We start from the raw sequence: 20,588 nt of genomic DNA on the forward strand, positions 1-20,588 counted from the left end.
GTTTGATCTACTATGGATACGTACCTCCATAGTTTGATCTACTATGGATACGTACCTCTATTGCTTGATCTACTCTGGATACGTACCTCCATAGTTTGATCTTCTACGGATACACACCTCCATGTTTTTATCTACTACCGATATGTACCTCCATAATTTGATCTACTACTTCAATATTTAGAAGAAGAAAAAGGTAAGACAACACACTTTGCTATTTTTAGTTCTGTCTAAGTCAGAAATATGTTACACGGTAATTTAAGTGACGTAGGAAAATTAAAAGGAATATATTATCAACGTAACTCTTGTTACCCGGCATTGAACCCCTCAACTACCAGGAAATATATCGACTAACGATGGCCAACATCGTTCTAGCTCTACTTCGAACTTCAAAAAGGTACATGTACCTCTATAATAATATCTATAATAATGCACTCATGATATTGATATAAATCACACTAATACAAACATGATAAGATAAACACTTCCAAACAAGATACAGTACATAGTTAAATAGAGATAGCTACACAAAGTCCATTACCGTGTCGATGATAAACGATTACATAGAATGTTTTAATAAAGTAATATCTAGTACAGTGTAAAAATACGCATTAAAAGTTAATCTTACTCTAACACCGAGTAAACATATTACCCGAAAAGGCCAGAATATTATATATGATTGAACAGAAAGAAAAACAATACTTACTTAAAAGGGATAATAACTAGATATGTGATATTTCCATGAAAATAAGAGAGGATCTCCAGGTTATAAATCACAACCCATACTTACCTCATGACTTTATTTATAGCGAACATTTCTAAGAGATGCACTTCAGGTATAAAACACTAAACATATTTACCTCCATAGCTTTCCATATGGCGAACATTCCTATTGGCCAAAAGCAGAAAAAGGTGGCGATTATTGCTCTCACCATGTTGTCCTCTGGAGGGACAGTCATTACCACATGTTGGATGCCAGGTTGCTGTGTTATCTAACAAATATTTTCATATGCAATAAGTTCATATTTCTTAGGATTCTGCTGTAAAAAATACTTTATTTGAATAATGTAATTCATAAATATTTTCATAACCTACTAAAACAACTATGTAAACTCTACTTTGTAAACACTCTACCATCAATAGAACACTTGTCATGTTATACACTCCATCATCAATAGTACACTGTTGTCATGTTATACACTCCACCATCAGTAGTACACTGTTGTCATGTTACACACTCTACCATCAATAGTACACTGTTGTCATGTTATACACTTCACCATCAATAGTACACTGTTGTCATGTTACACACTCTACCATCAATAGTACATTGTTGTCATGTTATATACACTCTATCATCAATAGTACACTGTTGTCATGTTATATACACTCTACCATCAATAGTACACTGTTGTCATGTTATATACACTCTATCATCAATAGTACACTGTTGTCATGTTATGCACTCCATCATCAATAGTACACTGTTGTCATGTTATATACACTCTATCATCCATAGTACACTGTTGTCATGTTATACACTCCATCATCAATAGTACATTGTTGTCATTCTATACACACTCTACCATCAATAGTACACTGTTGTCATGTTATATACACTCTACCATCAATAGTACACTGTTGTCATGTTATCCACTCCATCATCAAAGGTACACTGTTGTCATGTTATAAACACTCTACCATCAATAGTACACTGTTGTCATGTTATACACTCCATCATCAATAGTACACTGTTGTTATGTTATACACACTCCATCATCAATAGTACATTGTTGTCATGTTATACAGACTCTACAATCAATAGTCCACTTTTGTCATGTTATACACTCTACCATCAATAGTACACTGTTGTCATGTTATACACGCCACCATCAATAGTACACTATGTTATACACACTCTATCATCAATAGTACACTGTTGTCATGTTATACACACTCTACCATCAATAGTACACTGTTGTCATGTTTTATGTCACTGTCATTCATTTTAACGTAGAAGTTATAATGATAATACTTCGGTATGCGATGGTGATTGCCTGTTTGTATGCCTCATTTATACATACTATAACATTGTTGGTTTGCATGGTTTGCTGCTGAAATGGTGCTTGCATCTGGTACTGAGGCTGTGCCCACCCACTACTGGTTCCTGGAGGAGGTGGAGCGTAGCCTTGGGGTTGGGCATACCCTGCATTACCACTTATAGGAGGTTGGCCATACCCTTGGTTTCCCCCTGCGGGAGGAGGTGGCACAAACCCTTGGTTCGTGTAAGGGGGAGGAGGTGCACCTTCAATGAAATAGCGACAAAATGTTACAACATGCCAAATCACATATACAAGTAACGGATACAATCAGTCATTGCGTATAAAGCATTAGCAACACAAACACGCTGAGCTTGCGAGTATTGATATTTCACTATGTGTAAATATTGTTTTATGTAAATACAACCGCTTATAAATCAAAAGTCAGAATCCTATAATGTTTAAATGGAAATACTGGCACGTCAATAAGGCAAATATTTCCAATGGGAATTGAACAAGAAGCTTAAACATATAACTTATACACCAAGTGTTATAAAAACCTACCTGATTTTCCCTCCATTGTTGTGTGTCTACCTGCAACAGACTATATCTCACGCTGGGGTAGATAACTAAAACAAACTAATATCGATCAAAATATGCGCAGTTCGAGTCTTGAGTACAACTGGTGTCACACGGTGAGCTCTATAGATACCAGTCAGGTGTATCAATATAGGGCACCAGGAAGATATCTCACATGGTATGACGTGTGTATAGCATATGTGTACTATAGCTATCTACCTGTGTAAAACAACATCGACCTGTGTAAAACAAGATCTAACTGTGTAAATAAAGATCAACCTGTGTAAAACAACATCTACCTGTGTAACAACATCTACCTGTGTAAAACAACATCTACCTGTGTAAAACAGGATCTAACTATGTAAAACAGCATCTACCTGTGTACACACATCAACCTGTGTAAAACAACATCTACCTGTGTAAAACAACATCTACCTGTGTAAAACAAGATATAAATGTGTCAAACAACATCTACCTGTGTAAAACAACATCTACCTGTGTCAAACAAAATCTCCCCGTGTAAAACAGCATCTACCTGTCTAAACCAACATCTTCCTGTGTAAAACAACATCTACCTGTGTCAAACAAAATCTCCCCGTGTTAAACAGCATCTACCTGTGTAAAACAAAATCTACCTGTGTAAAACAACATCTACCTGTGTAAAACAACATCTACCTATGTAAAACAGGATGTAACTGTGTAAAACAACATCGATCTGTGTAAAACAACATCGACCTGTGTAAAACAAGATCTTACTGTGTAAAACAGCATCTACCTGTGTAAAACAGCATCTACCTGTGTAAAACAGGATGTAACTGTGTAAAACAACATGGACCTGTGTAAAACAACATCTACCAGTGTAAAACAACATCTACATGTGTAAAACAACATCTACCTGTGTAAAACAACATCTACCTGTGTAAAACAAGATGTAACTGTGTAAAACAATATCTACCTGTGTAAAACAACATCGACCTGTGTAAAACAACATCTACCTGTGTAAAACAGCATCTACCTGTGTAAAACAGGATGTATCTGTGTAAAACAACATCTACCTGTGCAAAACAACATCTACCTGTGTACACAACATCTACCTGTGTAAAACAACATCTACCTGTGTAATGCAAGATTTAACTGTGTAAAACAGCATCTACCTGTGTAAAACAACATCTACCTGCGTAAAACAACACCAACCTGTGTAAAACGAGATCTAACTGTGTAAAACAACATCTACCTGTTTAAAACAACATCTACCTTTGTGAAACAACATCTAGCTGTGTAAAACAATATCTTCCTCTGTAAAACAAGATATAACTGTGTAAAACAGGATGTTACTGTGTAAAACAGCATCTACCTGTGTAAAACAACATCAACCTGTGTAAAACAACATCTACCTGTATATGGTATATGGAGAATCGGGACGTTTTCCATTAGAAAATACTATTAAAAGTAGAATGATTTATTCTGGCACAAACTAATAACAGAAAACGGTAAAGTATCGAGTCAGTTATATAATATTATACATGCAATGCACGAAACGGGCGCATTTCACTCGAAGTGGCTAAATTTTATCAAAACTACACTAAATGATCTAGGCTAGACATATATGTGGACAGCCCAAAAAGTGATTACTCTAGAACGACAAAAACTTAAACATGTTGTAACACAAAAGCTTAATGACCAGTTTAATCAAAAGTGGTATGCCGATACCGAAAAAAGTAGTAGAGGACAAAATTATCTATTATTTAAATCTAATTTTGGTTTTGAAAATTACTTAACTCAATCAAACAAGAGGGATCGTGTATTGTTTTGCAAATTTCGCTCGTCAAACTTCCCGCTGCCCCTGGAAACTGGCCGTTGGATGGGAATTCCTCGAGAGGAAAGAGAATGTACTTTGTGTAATAGAAATGAAACAGGAGATGAATTTCATTATTTGGTTAAATACCAACAAGAATCCATACGCCAGATTAGGGGAAAATGTATTCCAAAATATTATTACACGAACCCAAATGTCGATAAAATGAAAGGAATGTTTACAACATGTAACAAACGATTAATCAAAAGGGTTAGTACATTTCTTGTAAAACTGCAAATAATTATAAGAAATAGCAATTGAAATAAATCAGTATGTCAAAAATACTATACTTTGCATTATGGCAAATCTGAAGACAACAAATTGTGTATTCAATACATATATGAATAATGCTTAAAAATCCGTTCATGTATAGTCTTACTGTTTCACATGCATGAAATAATGCTGAATCTTTTCATGTGTAATCTACTCTCACTCGTGTGAACTAATGCTGAATCTGTTCATGTGTAATCTACTCTCACTCGTGTGAACTAATGCTGAATCTGTTCATGTGTAATCTACTCTCACTCGAGTGAACTAATGCTGAATCTGTTCACATGTAATCTACATGTGTGAAATAATGCTAAATCTGTCCTTGTATAATACTACTGTTTCACATGTATGAAATAATGATGTGTAATCTTACTGTTTCACATGTAAGAAAATAATGCTGAATCTGTTCATGTATAGTGATACTGTTTCACAAGTAAAAAATGATGCTGAATCTGTCCATGTGTTGGTTATAATGATACTTTGTAACAATACATCTGATACATATGTACATCAAAAAATGTTTGATTTGATGATGCTGATTCTGATGATGATGATGATGATTGGTAATGGATGATGATGATGATGATGATTGGTAATTGATGATGATGAGGATGATACTTTGGTGATTGATGATGATGATTTTGATGATGATAATGATATCTGGGTGTAATCTTACTTTATCATACTAAAGAAACATTGCTGAATCTATCTATGAAAAAATGCTGAATCTATCTATGAAATATTGCTGAATCTATCTATGAAATATTGCTGAATCTATCGATGAAATAATGCTGAATCTTTCTATGAAATAATGCTGAATCTATCTATAAAATATTGCTGAATCTATCTATGAAATATTGCTGAATCTATCTATGAAATAATGCTGAATCTATCTATGAAATAATGCTGAATCTATCTATGAAATAATGCTGAATCTATATATGAAATAATGTTGAATCTATCTATGAAATAATGCTGAATCTATCTATGAAATATTGCTGAATCTATCTATGAAATAATGCTGAATCTATATATGAAATAATGTTGAATCTGTCTATGAAATAATGCTGAATCTGTCCATGTGTAATCTACTCTCTCGGTCATGTTTGATTTGATTGTAGTTATTTTGTTTGACCACTTGTTACACACTTTGTGTATCGGAGCGTAATAAAAATCTTGAATCTTGAATCTGTGTAAAATAAGACCTACCCAAAGTTGTCCGCCCTGACACTCACTAACAACTCTCCCCGATCGGACGTGAATAAGTATGGGGTCACATGCCCGAACCACGTGGGTAAATAAAGTTTATATATACTAACAACTCTGGGTAGAAATTCGTGTTAAATAGAGATTTAACGGCGAGCGACTGTGCTGATTATAAATAACCATCATAATACAACAATTTATATATACACCAATTACAACAATTTATGCATACAACAAATACAACAATTTATGTATACAACATATACAACAATTTATGTATACAACATATACAACAATTTATGTATACAACAAATACAACAATTTATATATACAACAAATACAACAATGTATGTATACAATATATACAACAATTTATGCATACAACAAATACAACAATTTATGTATACAATATATACAACAATTTATATATACAAACATACAACGATTTATGTATACAACAAATACAACAATTTATATATACAAACATACAACGATTTATGTATACAATATATACAACAATTTATATATACAAACATACAACGATTTATATATACAACAAATACAACAATTTATGTATACAATATATACAACAATTTATATATACAAACATACAACGATTTATATATACAACAAATACAACAATTTATGTATACAATATATACAACAATTTATATATACAAACATACAACGATTTATATATACAACAAATACAACAATTTATGTATACAATATATACAACAATTTATATATACAAACATACAACGATTTATATATACAACAAATACAACAATTTATGTATACAATATATACAACGATTTATGTATACAACATAATATGCAACAACTTACATGTACAACGTAATATGCAACAATCAATATATACAACATATACAATGCTTTTTATATACATGTAAAACGATTTGTATATACATGTAAAACGATTTGTATATACATTTACAATGATTTGTATATACATGTAAAACGATGTACAATGATATATATATACACATAATGCAACAATTTATATATATATATATATATGTACAACGATTTGTATATACAAAATATACACCGATTTATATATCCAACATAATGCATCAATTTATATATACAAATATGCATATATGACATAAGACAATTATTTATATATACAATATATACAACGATTTATACATCATTATAAACAATATACTTATTAACAACATTAACAAAAATATGCATATACAACTATTTCTTATACAACATATGCAATAATTGATTTCCATGGGGTAATTTATGTAAATTGATATCTTTTACAACGATTATGTACAAAGGTTTTTAAATACAACGATTTGTATGAACAACGACTGAAATGAACAATAGCTTGTGTATACAATGATTATAAATATAGCGATTATAACAAATTAAACAAGATACCCAACAGGCCTGTATCACTCACCTGTTATTCATTTCACTTCTGTGACCTTCAATCAGGATCGATGCCAAGTCTATTTAAGTAGTCTCAATTGTATTACTCTACCGGTTATGTGTCTTTATTGCAATATTCTTGATAGCAATACCCTCGCTTTCCCAACCTATGGTGTTTACATGTCGCAGTTGACACAGTATTCAGAGATAACTTTGAATATCCTAGTTTTCAGAATAGTTTCGATTGCTGACAGACAAACCTACAACACTGTTTTCTAAAGATGCAGGATGATGAAGAAAATGGGCAAGTTTTATGGATGCCATCATGATCTCAATCGGAAATCTGCTATTTTTGGTGTAACATGAAGGTCGATGCGTTTGATTATGCCCATAACTGTGTTTTGTTTCCTTCCGTTGTCATACCCCGGTTTTGCTATTCAAACTATTTCCCTACATTACAACTCCGTGGTTGATTTAGCCCTCCCATGCAAACAACTCCGTGGTTGATTTAGCCTTCCGTTGCATTGCAACTCCGTGCTTGATTTAGCTTTCTCTTGCATTACAACTCCGTGGTTGAATTAGCCCTCTCTTGCTTTACAACCCCGTGGTTGATTTAGCCTTCCGTTGCATTACAACTCCGTGGTTGAAATAGCTTTCTCTTGCATTACAACACCGTGGTTGATTTAGGTTTCTCTTGCATTACAACTCCGTGGTTGAATTAGCCTTCCCTTGCATTACAACTCCGTGGGTGAATTAGCCCTCTCTTGCATTACAACTCCGTGGTTGAAATAGCCTTCCCTTCCATTACAACTCCGTGGTTGATTTAGCTTTCTCTTGCATTACAACTCCGTGGTTGAATTAGCTTTCTCTTGCATTACAACTCTGGTTGAATGAGCCCTCCCTTGCATACAACTCCGTGGTTGATTTAGCCTTCCGTTGCATTACAATTCCGTGGTTAATTTAGCTCTCCATTGCATTACAACTCTGTGGTTGAATGAGCCCTCCCTTGCATACAACCTCGTGGTTGAATAAGCCCTCCCTTGCATTACAATTCCGTGGTTAATTTAGCCCTCCCTTGCATTACAATTCCGTGGTTGATTTAGCCCTATCTTGCATTACAACTCCGTGGTTAAATTAGCCCATCCCTTGCATTACAATTCCGTGGTTAATTTAGCCCTCCCTTGCATTACAACTCCGTGGTTGATTTAGCCTTCCGTTGCATAACAACTCCCTGGTTGATTTAGCCCTCCCTTGCATAACAACTCCGTGGTTAATTTAGTCATATTTTTGATTTCATCTCCCCACCCACCAACTTAAAATTAAAATTTAGTATTGGTAAGCTAAAGACATAGCTCTGTAAAATATCCTATATTTTTTATATCAATTTTAACCGGGTACTGATTATTTCAAAATATAAGTCTTGTACAGTGTGCAGGTTATTTATTCAATTGAAAAACATTTCGTACATAAAATATAGCGGTTAATCTCACTACGAGAATGAATTGATATTTAATTTGTTTACTTGCGTTGAATAGTGCGTGACAGATTGACAGAGTGGATATTGTCGTAGCACGGACTTAGTTAGCAATCTAATTAAGTGGTCCTAGTTACAAATAATAGTTTGATACTTTCCGAATCCTGCATATGGAAATTTCAAAAAAAAATGGAATAATAGTATCTTTCATCAAAATATTTCGCACTGTTAAGACTTCATATTATCTTTTCCAACATAATATAACAATATCTATAGACTAAAGTAAAGTGTGCTTCTATAGTAGTAACTGGCACTATAAAGAATGAGGTTAGTCCAATGTCACCTAACAAAGATTGTTGATATGCTAGTAGAATTTGCAGATAATTGAGTAGTGTATATATTAATTGCTATATATTAATAGATTGAAATCATCATAACTCCGGTCCCGGCGAACGGTCAGGAAATTCCGGTCTCCCGGAAAAGTCCATGACTCGGACGTTTGTCAGTCGTAATGTCAGTTCCTTAGGTACACATTCAATACACAACAGCAACCCTGTGGTGACAGGTTCGGCACAAATGCCGCCGAGGGGAACTACAGCACACAGGGAGGATGGTATCCCCCACAAGCACGGTATAGATACGGGAACCTAACAAAGTATTTCACAGAAAACAGATGTAATGGCCGTACGGAGGTTGACAAAGGTAAAGTATATTTCCCTAATTTAGTTCAATATGTAAAATAATGTTAACATTACATGCAAGCCAAAGGATTGCCATTCATTTTGCATGATTTATTCTTTTTTTTGGTTATAATTATCAATATAGTATGAGATTTTGCTGGTGTGAAGTGTGAGCATGCGTTTTATCATATCTAAAGACCTGAACTTTTCATGTTTTCAATAATTCAACCGGCCAGTTTATTTTAGCGGTAGTGTTTCGATAATTGTAATGCGACAGACGGCGTTTTTGTGGATAACGTTAACACACGTGTATTCTCTGCCATTTTATTATAATCCTTGTGCTGTTCTGAATCATTATGGTACTTTGGTTCCAACAAGGTACTCATTGCCATTTGGGTGATATAACGCAATTTCAAAAACAGAGTCTGGGAGACATTACGGAGTTATGACGTTGACCCGTCCAGATCGATCCACTGATACTCGACCTGAGACAAATCTATACTTTGAGGTGATCATTCGAGAGTTTGGGCAAAGTTAGGTCAGACAGTCACGACAAATTCTTGAAACGTTATCCTGTTAATGTATTAAGTACGGGGATCGGAGAAACCGGAAAATATTTCTTTACGTTTATCTGTGTATCACTTCCCCTATCAGCCGGGATGTTTATCTGTGTATCACTAACACTATCAGCCGGGACGTTTATCTGTGTATCACTAACACTATCAGCCGGGACGTTTTTCGCTTTGACTTTATATTTCCTTAACCTTATCTACTAGTAACCTATTTGGAAGCCTGAATGTTTCGCCATTATTTGGGGGATATCCTTTGATAAAATTCTTTCGTTTGAGGTCAATATGGAGTGCGGCTCGTAAATGTATAAACATAAAGCTACCAGATGGAATTATAATTGTTTCATGTAAAAACATTATTGATTGAAATTTTCTTCATGTTTAATTTTGTCCCACTAGTGATCTGTATGATATCATCAACGAACTAAAGTCCCAATTTGTTCGGTACTGTTTTCTGACTTTGTGTAGCTTGTCCTCTTACCATAGATTATCATTGACTATATTTTCACATTATTAAATAGTAATGGATTTTTTATTCAATGTTAAAAAAAAAAAACTTTTAAATTTCTGCCAAAATAACTGAATGTGAAGTTAACCAGAACAATCCTACACAAAAATTGTGTAAATTATTGAACGCAATGTGTTTATTTCCCAACGATCAACACAGGTCAATCTTTACATTGTGACGTCGTGCAGCAATGCTTTACGACGGTATCTTTCATTGCGACGTCATAGTTCAAGGCAGTTATTTTACCCATTGGAAACAGGGTCGTGCGTTTCCATGGTAAACATATGGATTTCTAGACAAGTAAACAATCAGGGAGAAAACAGTCCTAAGATTCGTAATGGCTGGTTATCACATTAATGTAACTCAAAGACACTTGGACGGTAAGCCTCGTGTCTTCAACAAGTTGTAAGTTAACTAAATACAAGTTTAAACATGATAAACAACCATCACTCGTCGGGGAACCTCTATATATCTGATCGGCTAGGGAACCTATATATATCTGATCGGCTAGGGAACCTCTATGTATCTGATCGGCTAGCAAGTATAGTGAGATATGGGTGGTAGTTATGATAAGTAAGGGAGATTACTCGTGCGTTCTTATAACAATTGAACTATTTGGGCAAGGAGCATGTCACACCGACGTTCCTATTCTGAAGATGTTATAACTCCTATTGATGGAAGGTTGTAACAGATTATTTACCAAACCAAGTAAGCTACGGCCTCTGTGATTGGTCGATAAAGTTCGATGATGATGATGATGAATGATGGTCGCTGGGCGGAGTCTATTCAGAGTGAGACAGAAACAGCGGGTGACTGATAGGTTGAGTAGATTGTTATCTCATAAATGGCGCGCTTAATCGGTAAACAGGTAAAAATGTCGACCCAAAACGACAGCAAAACAAAATGTCGACCCAACACGACAGCACAACATGTTATTAACTCTTTCTGAAATGAGCTTCTTGCTTATCAAACGCAGCAAGACAATGACTTTTTATGCTTTCAGAGAGTACACAGCAATTATAAACCACGGGTTATGTGAACGATTAAAAAAAAATCACCATAATAGTTCCGCGATAACTTTCGACCATACCCAGTTGGACGACGGGCAAATGACCGTTGACTTGGCTCTAAATCGCGGAAACCAACTCATTAAGCCACAATGTGCCGAGTCAGTAAAGTCAGCTGTCCGAAAATATAGTGACATTTCGCCAAACAGCACTCTTATACGGCAGCCTGTCAAAGGAAAGGGTAATATTATGTTCACCCATTCCGCCCCTAAGTTGATGTTTAAATGGGGTCATAGAGAGCTTGTACCCCCCTCGTTTCTCTTCATCAATTCTTTTTCCCTCCTAAACCAAATTGAATCTTTGATTTTTGTTACCACACCAACACGATCAAACTGATTGGTTTATTAGGTTGTGGACTTAAACAAATGGAACAAACAAATGCAAATGTCCCGAACCCTACCTAATAAAGCTTACAAATAGACCATACAAGATCATTTTAGCGAAGTAGCGTTGTGGTAGACTTCCATTGTAAAGGGATATTCGTATTTTACTATTTGATCAAGCAGTCTTTTTGATTGAAAACTTTTTTTAACAGTGACCTCGTGTGATTCCACTTTGAATTTCAAGGCAAGATAAATACAAAAAGGTATGGGTATAGGAAGCTTAAATCAGGAACAAATAGTTTCAGAGTTCATTTTATGACAAATGGGACCTCATTGACTTACACCTGTATGGGGTGTGTAAGGTGCGTTAAGGCAATCCTCCTAGAGCGTTTAAATGACACAATTGATTTAAAACCATGTCATCATCATGTGCAACATATTCCAACTATTATTTTGATACCGAATATTACACTATTTCAAGAAAGTCCTTTTTATTGAAGATTTAAGCAGAAATGTATGTGAAATGTTATTACTATTGAGATAATTCCCATTTTGGACACGTTAATTTGCATAGTTCTTAAACGAATCTTTTTTTCATCTGATATACACTTGATAATTTTTTTATTTTGCCTTTTGTCCATTCATTAAACAAAATATGAAGGAAAATTACACTATTACATATATTTAACTCTAAACAAATAAAGCAAAGAAATGTATCCTTGTCTGATCCCCATACAAAAAAATTCTTGTGAATTTGAACGAAGGTCAAGGTCACCAACGTTTACAACACTTAAAATCCATTCGCATGAACAACCTACTTGACAATATAAAGACCCAAGGACTTTCGGTTATGAAGAAGAAAGCTATAATTTTCTTTTTTTAAATCAGAGGTGTTATATGCCACTTACCGGTTGTCATTATTTTTTAATTCCTGATGTTGAAAGATATACTTTTTTTTTTGTAATTGTTTTATTTTTCCAAATAAATCATCAGCATTAAGGATGTACACCTCTGAGAAGTCAAAAAAATCCTGTATTAAACTTTTTTCTTATATGGATTTTTGGAAAAGGGAGTTAATGGCATAGTAGAAAATGCAAAAAAACTATATATCCGTGTGTTCGTTTTTGTGCTATGATCGGTCAAAGATACCAATTTTACACAACATGGGATTTTAGGTGATTATTTTGCAGAACAAATTCATACAATTTCCTCCAAGTGTGTTATCAGATATGTATGAATGTTTGTAGAATTGATGAAAATATTATTTTCTTTTCAGTTATGGAAGTAAAATTTCTTAATCTTATTCTTTTAACTCAGAAAGCCGATTTTAGTTACCCTGCCCCCTATTTTTAATGAAAAAATACTCATTTCTTTACCATTTTTTTGCAGATTAAACGCTTGATATAAAAAGTTCTGCTATTAAACTTTTTTTAATATTTAATGAATTAAAAGAAAATGTGTTTCTCTTCCTAAAACATCCACAAAAATGGGGGGTCAGTGTGCTTCTTTTTCTGTCCCATTATCATTTGTGTTATTTTTTACCTTTTTCGGGGTCAAAAATCAAAAGTGCTTTAGTTACACTAAATATGTAAAAAAAACAAATCAATAATGTATAATTTTCCAGTTTGTTGCATATTATTTTTTGTCATATTAAAAACATTATAAAACTGTACAGCAAAACTGAACCTGCTACAATTAAAAATGGCGACACATTGACAATTTAAGTGATCAATCTAGTGTCAAAAAAGGTGAAATTCTGGCCTTTTTTTAAAGCGCAAGAAACACACATACATACACATTTTCAAAACGAGACTTGAACGTGATTGAAACCTCAGAAGAGTACATTCTTAAAGCAATCAACACCATCATACACTTCCAATATCATATTAAACAGCATCTTCATCTATTCTTCATCTTCATCATCAGCATCTATATATATATATATTCATATTTCTCATCATACAACCATCGCCATCATCATCATCATCATCATCATCATCATCATCATCATAATCACCATCATCAACATCATCAATGTCATATCACCTTCATCATTCACATCAATATCAATCATTGATCACATCATAACACTCCTCAATCAACTTTCAACAATCATCATCATCATCATCATCATCATCATCATCATCAACAACAAGTTTAATCGTCAATTTTTCTATCCTTATCATTCATGTCAATCAATACATCATAAATTTCAACAATAAACTTTCAGCATTCCTAATCATTAAACTATCATCATCATCATGATAAGTATAATTCATTCAGTCAACAATAATACATCATCATCCTAATGAATATTATCATTGCTGACCTAAATTTCATGATCATCAACAACATCCTCAGTTTTTATTAATAGTATCCTTATTAATAATCAAATCCAATTACATATATTACTGCTGATAATTTATACATTTTTGTATAAAAACAAATATATAATGAAATATATAGACCTACATCCTCTTTCACCACTCCGCACACATACTCACCCACACAGCCGCACATACTCACACACACAGTCTCACATACTCACCCACACAGCCTCACATACTCACACACACATCCTCACATACTCACCCACACAGCCGCACATACTCACCCACACAGCCCCACATACTCACACACACAGCCGCACATACTCACCCACAAAGCCTCACCCACACAGCCGCACATACTTACCCACACAGCCTCACATACTCACCCAAACAGCCGCACAAACTCACCCACACAGCCGCACATACTCACCCACACAGCCTCACCCACACAGCCTCACATACTCACCCACACAGCCGCACAAACTCATTCACACAGCCGCACATACTCACCCACACAGCCTCACATACTCCCCCACACAGCCTCACATACTCACCCACACAGCCGCACATCCTCACCCACACAGCCTCACATACTCACACACACCCAGCCTCACCTACTCACACACACAGCCGCACATACTCACCCACAAAGCCTCACCCACACAGCCGCACATACTTACCCACACAGCCTCACATACTCACCCAAACAGCCGCACATACTCACACACACAGCCTCACATACTCACCCAAACAGCCGCACATACTCACACACACAGTATCACATACTCACCCACACAGCCTCACATACTCACACACACCCAGCCTCACCTACTCACACACACAGCCGCACATACTCACCCACAAAGCCTCACCCACACAGCCGCACATACTTACCCACACAGCCTCACATACTCACCCAAACAGCCGCACATACTCACACACACAGCCTCACATACTCACCCACACAGCCGCACAAACTCACTCACACAGCCGCACATACTCCCCCACACAGCCTCACATACTCACCCACACAGCCGCACATCCTCACCCACACAGCCTCACATACTCACCCACACAGCCGCACAAACTCATTCACCCAGCCGCACATACTCACCCACACAGCCTCACATACTCTCACACACAGCCTCACATACTCACACACACAGCCTCACATACTCACCCAAACAGCCGCACATACTCACACACACAGTCTCACATACTCACACACACAGCCTCACATACTCACCCAAACAGCCGCACATACTCACACACACAGTCTCACATACTCGCCCACACAGCCTCACATACTCACACACACAGCCTCACATACTCACCCAAACAGCCGCACAAACTCACCCACACAGCCGCACATACTCACCCACACAGCCCCACATACTCACACACACAGCCGCACATACTCACCTCCGCACACATACTCACCCACACAGCCGCACATACTCACACACACAGTCTCACATACTCACACACACAGCCTCACATATTCACACACACAGCCTCACATACTCACCCACTTAGCCGCACATACTCACCCACACAGCCGCACATAATCACACACACAGCCGCACATACTCACACACACAGCCTCACATACTCACCCAAACAGCCGCACATACTCACACACACAGTCTCACATACTCACCCACACAGCCTCACATAGTATAAAAACAAATATATAATGAAATATATAGACCTTCATCCTCTTTCACCACTCCGCACACATACTCACCCACACAGCCGCACATACTCACACACACAGCCTCACATACTCACCCACACAGCCGCACAAACTCATTCACCCAGCCGCACATACTCACCCACACAGCCTCACATACTCACACACACAGCCTCACCTACTTACACACACAGCCGCACATACTCACACACACAGCCGCACATACTCACACACACACAAACACACACACATACAAACACACACACACACACACACACACAGAATTACTTGTATAACTTGAGGTTACAGTGAAATTACATAAACAACAAATTGATTAACATTCATGAAAATATAAATTAGAAAAGTATCAAAGATTATTTTTTATTCTTTTCTTGTCAGGGGTTGGGTGTTATTTCTAGCAGCTTATTCCATTTTTTCCATACATTATGAAACTTTGCTACATTCTCATTACCCTTACTAACGCAAATATATTTTTGAGTCACATAATTATCTTTTATAATAGATTTTAATGCTGACACAGATAAAGTTTGCTGTAAACATCTTGCTCTATAGATGTATTGTTTCATAATGATTAATATAAGATTGTCTGTTGTGAAGTATATTTTTTTTATTGTTGTGCATGCCAAAAATGAAAGTTTCTTTACCAAAAGGAAATGGAATCAATAGAGCATCTAATAAAAATTCAAAGTTCTCAAAAAATGTCTGCACTTCTCTGCACTACCAAAATAATAGTATAATTGTTTCTATTTCTGTTTAACAAACGAAATAGTGTGGACTATCAGTTAAACCAATTTTGAATAAATATGAATTTGTTTTAAATATGTGTTGGTTTATTCTGTATTGCAGCCAATGTAATTTAGAGCTTTTAGTAACGCGGAAAGGGGTAGCATATTTAAGTACTCCTCCAGAGGAAAGATTACTTTTGCAGAATACATATTTATGAGTTATTAATGCTGCACATTACTTTAAAACATACGTAATATAATGAGTGTTTTGGTTTGATACAAAAACAGAAAATGTATCGGTTTTTCACTACGCTTACTTTATGTATATCAATATAGCATGTTTAGTATCACAAAAACAGCAATTTTAATCACTCTACATTATCATAATTCATTTTCAAAGTTATATTCACCTGTGACATGTATCTGTCATTTTGGTCACTCAACCTGGTGTGATGCAAGGAGGTCCACTACGGTTATCAGTAGTAATAATGAATAACAATATATGCCATTATTTTTCATTTTTATGTATCTACATATGGCGAAATAATAACAGAAATTGAAGTGGGCCGAATGTTGAGCCCACTGGCTTTGTAAATCTTATAAATGAGCCGACGGGGCAGTAATCATCCTGATACTTCTGTTCTGTTAAAATCTATAATGCTTTGCATTGTATCCTTTTTACAATTAATTTTCTCTTTCACCATTTTGTTACTCTTTTTTTTCCTCGATTAACTTTATTAGCAGCGCATTTACTTGTCGATAAATTGATTGTAATTTTGTTACTTTGTCACATTAATTTCTTTTGTACACGTATTTATTTTCTACATCACTGCTTGTTCATTATGCATATGTTACTTTTCAACTACATATACTTCTCCGGGTACTTCCGTTTCCTCCCACACTAAGACCCCCCATGCGCTAACATCCGGGCCAACAAGAGTGATTAATAGAGTTTGAAATAACTTGTTTCATAATTGTTGTTAAATAAATAAAGTTTATATTTAACTACAGATATGAACGAATGAAAGATAAAGCAGGGGCGGATACCGACATCCGCTTGATTGGTAACGCAAGGGGGTGGGCAAAATTATCTGGACAAACCAATTAAGCTGCCTCGAGGCAATTAACTTGTGGCAGAATCCATTACGGGTTGAAGGGGGTAGTTAACTTCTAACTACCAATGAGACCCCTCCCGTTGTTTTAAGCCTGGACAAGCTTATTTCAAATGCTCGAGTCAGTAGGAGTAATATTGGTTGGCTTCGGAAATAACATTGTGATGTAACAAACAGACATCAACTTTGTCATCAAACGTAAACTTGCTCCATAAACTAATCCATTGGAAAAGGAAGCGGTAGCTTAATTTGCAAGGGTTCCTGGATGTGGTGGACGCCCTTGACCAGATGAGGTGTTAGTTGCCGCCATGGTATAATTTTTGTTAAATGATCACCTAAACAAAACCATGACAAAGTGGAGGCGGGTGTGTTGGGGGTGAAATTTAAATTGTATATTTGTGTGTTTGTATGTTTGTTTGTTTGTTTGTTTGTGTGTTTGTTTGTTTGTGTGTTTGTATGTATGTATGTTTGTATGTTTGTTTGTTGGTATGTTTGTTTGTTTGTATGTTTGTTTGTGTATTGTTTGTTTGTATGTGTGTGTTTGTTTGTTTCCATGTTTGTTTGTTTGTGTGTTTGTATGTGTGTTTGTTTGTTTATCTGTATATTTGTTTGTTTGTGTGTTTATTTGTTGCTATGCATGTTTGTGTGTTTGTTTGAATGTTTGTATGTTTGTATGTTTGTTTGTTTGTGTGTTTGTTTGTTTGTTTATTTGTTTGTTTGTGTGTTTGTTGTGTGTTTGTTTATTTGTTTGTTTATTTGTTTGTGTGTGTGTTTGTTTGTTTATTGTTATGTTTGTTTGTGTGTTTGTTTATTTGTTTGTTTATTTGTTTGTGTGTGTGTTTGTTTTTTTATTGGTATGTTTGTTTGTGTGATTATTTGTATGCTTGTTTGTGTGTTTTGTGTGTTTGTTTGTTTGTTTGTGTGTTTGTATGTATGTATGTTTATCTGTATATTTGTTTGTTTGTGTGTTTATTTGTTTGTTTGTGTGTTTGTTGTGTGTTTGTTTATTTGTTTGTTTATTTGTTTGTGTGTGTGTTTGTTTGTTTATTGTTATGTTTGTTTGTGTGACTGTTTGTGTGTTCGTTTGTTTGTGTGTTTGTTTATTTGTTTGTTTGTTTGTTTGTTTGTGTTTGTTTGTTTGTGTGTTTGTGTGTTTGTATGTTTGTTTGTTTGCATGTTTGTTTGTGTGTTTGTTTATTGGTATGTTTGTTTGTGTGTTTGTTTGAATGTTTCTTTGTATGTTTGATTGTTTGTTCGTTTGTGTGTTTGTTTGTTTGTTTATTGGTATGGTTGTTTGTGTGTTTGTTTATTTGTTTGTTTGTTTGTGTGTTTGTATGTTTGTTTGTTTGTATGTTTGTTTGTTTGAGTGTTTGTGTGTGCGTTTTTTTGTTTATCTGTATGTTTGTTTGTTTGTGTGTTTATTTGTTGCTATGCATGTTTGTGTGTTTGTTTGAATGTTTGTTTGTATGTTTGTTTGTGTTTGTTTGTTTGTGTGTTTGTGTGTTTGTTTGTTTGTGTTTTTTTATTTTTGTTTGTTTGTATGTTTGTTTGTGTTTGTTTGTTTGTTTATTGTTATGTTTGTTTGTGTGTTTGTTTATTGGTATGTTTGTTTGTGTGTTTGTTTGTATGTTTGATTGTTTGTTCGTTTGTGTGTTTGTTTGTTTGTGTGTTTGTATGTATGTATGTTTATCTGTATATTTGTTTGTTTGTGTGTTTCCCCGTTGCTATGCATGTTTGTGTGTTTGTTTGAATGTTTGTGTGTTTGTATGTTTGTATGTTTGTTTGTTTGAGTGCTTGTATGTGTGTTTTTTTGTTTATCAGTATGTTTGTTTGTGTGTTTGTTTGAATGTTTCTTTGTATGTTTGATTGTTTGTTCGTTTGTGTGTTTGTTTGTTTGTTTATTTGTTTGTTTGTGTGTTTGTATGTATGTATGTTTATCTGTATATTTGTTTGTTTGTGTGTTTGTTTGTATGTTTGTTTGTTTGAGTGTTTGCATGTGTGTTTTTTTGTTTATCTGTATGTTTTTTTGTGTGTTTGTTTGTGTGTTTGTGTGTTTGTTTGTTTGTGTTTTTTTATTTTTGTTTGTTTGTATGTTTGTTTGTTTGAGTGGTTGTATGTGTGTTTTTTTGTTTATCTGTGTGTTTGTTTGTGTGTTTGTTTGTTTGTGTGTTTATTTGTTTGTTTGTGTGTTTGTATGTTTGTTTGTTTGTTTATTTGTTTGTTTGTGTGTTTGTTGTGTGTTTGTTTATTTGTTTGTTTGTTTGTGTGTTTGTTTGTATGCTTATTGGTATGTTTGCTTGTTTGTGTGTTTGTTTGTTTATTTGTTTATTTGCATGTTTGTTTCTTTGTGTGTTTGTTTGTGTGTTTGTTTATTTGTTTGTTTATTTGTTTGTGTGTGTGTTTGTTTGTTTATTGGTGTGTTTGTTTGTGTGACTGTTTGTGTGTTCGTTTGTTTGTGTGTTTGTTTGTGTGTTTGTTTGTTTGTGTTTTTTTATTTTTGTTTGTTTGTATGTTTGTTTGTGTTTGTTTGTTTGTGTGTTTGTATGTGTGTCTGTTTGTTTATCTGTATATTTGTTTGTTTGTGTGTTTCCCCGTTGCTATGCATGTTTGTGTGTTTGTTTGAATGTTTGTATGTTTGTATGTTTGTTTGTTTGTGTGTCTGTTTGTTTGTTTATCTGTATGTTTGTTTGCTTGTGTGTTTATTTGTTTGTATGTATGTTTGTTTGTGTATTTG

The 20,588-nt window shown here is 34.9% G+C and overlaps 1 protein-coding gene across 1 annotated transcript in view; it reads right to left on the reverse strand.

Moving 5' to 3' along the window:
* The window catches only part of LOC110457520 (proline-rich transmembrane protein 1-like), a 7,084-nt gene extending 4,309 nt beyond the window's left edge, over positions 1-2,775 (reverse strand). The window contains exons 1-3 of the mRNA XM_021508842.1: positions 2,601-2,775; positions 2,082-2,302; positions 858-989 (exon numbers count right to left, since the gene is read on the reverse strand). Coding sequence (XP_021364517.1) covers positions 858-989; positions 2,082-2,302; positions 2,601-2,616 — 369 coding nt within the window. The 5' untranslated portion in view covers positions 2,617-2,775. The remainder of the gene's footprint in view (positions 1-857; positions 990-2,081; positions 2,303-2,600) is intronic.
* Between the last annotated feature and the right edge of the window lie 17,813 nt (positions 2,776-20,588).

This window comes from Mizuhopecten yessoensis, unplaced genomic scaffold (assembly GCF_002113885.1).
Source record: "Mizuhopecten yessoensis strain PY_sf001 unplaced genomic scaffold, ASM211388v2 scaffold9173, whole genome shotgun sequence".
Classification (NCBI taxonomy): Eukaryota; Metazoa; Mollusca; class Bivalvia; order Pectinida; family Pectinidae; genus Mizuhopecten; species Mizuhopecten yessoensis.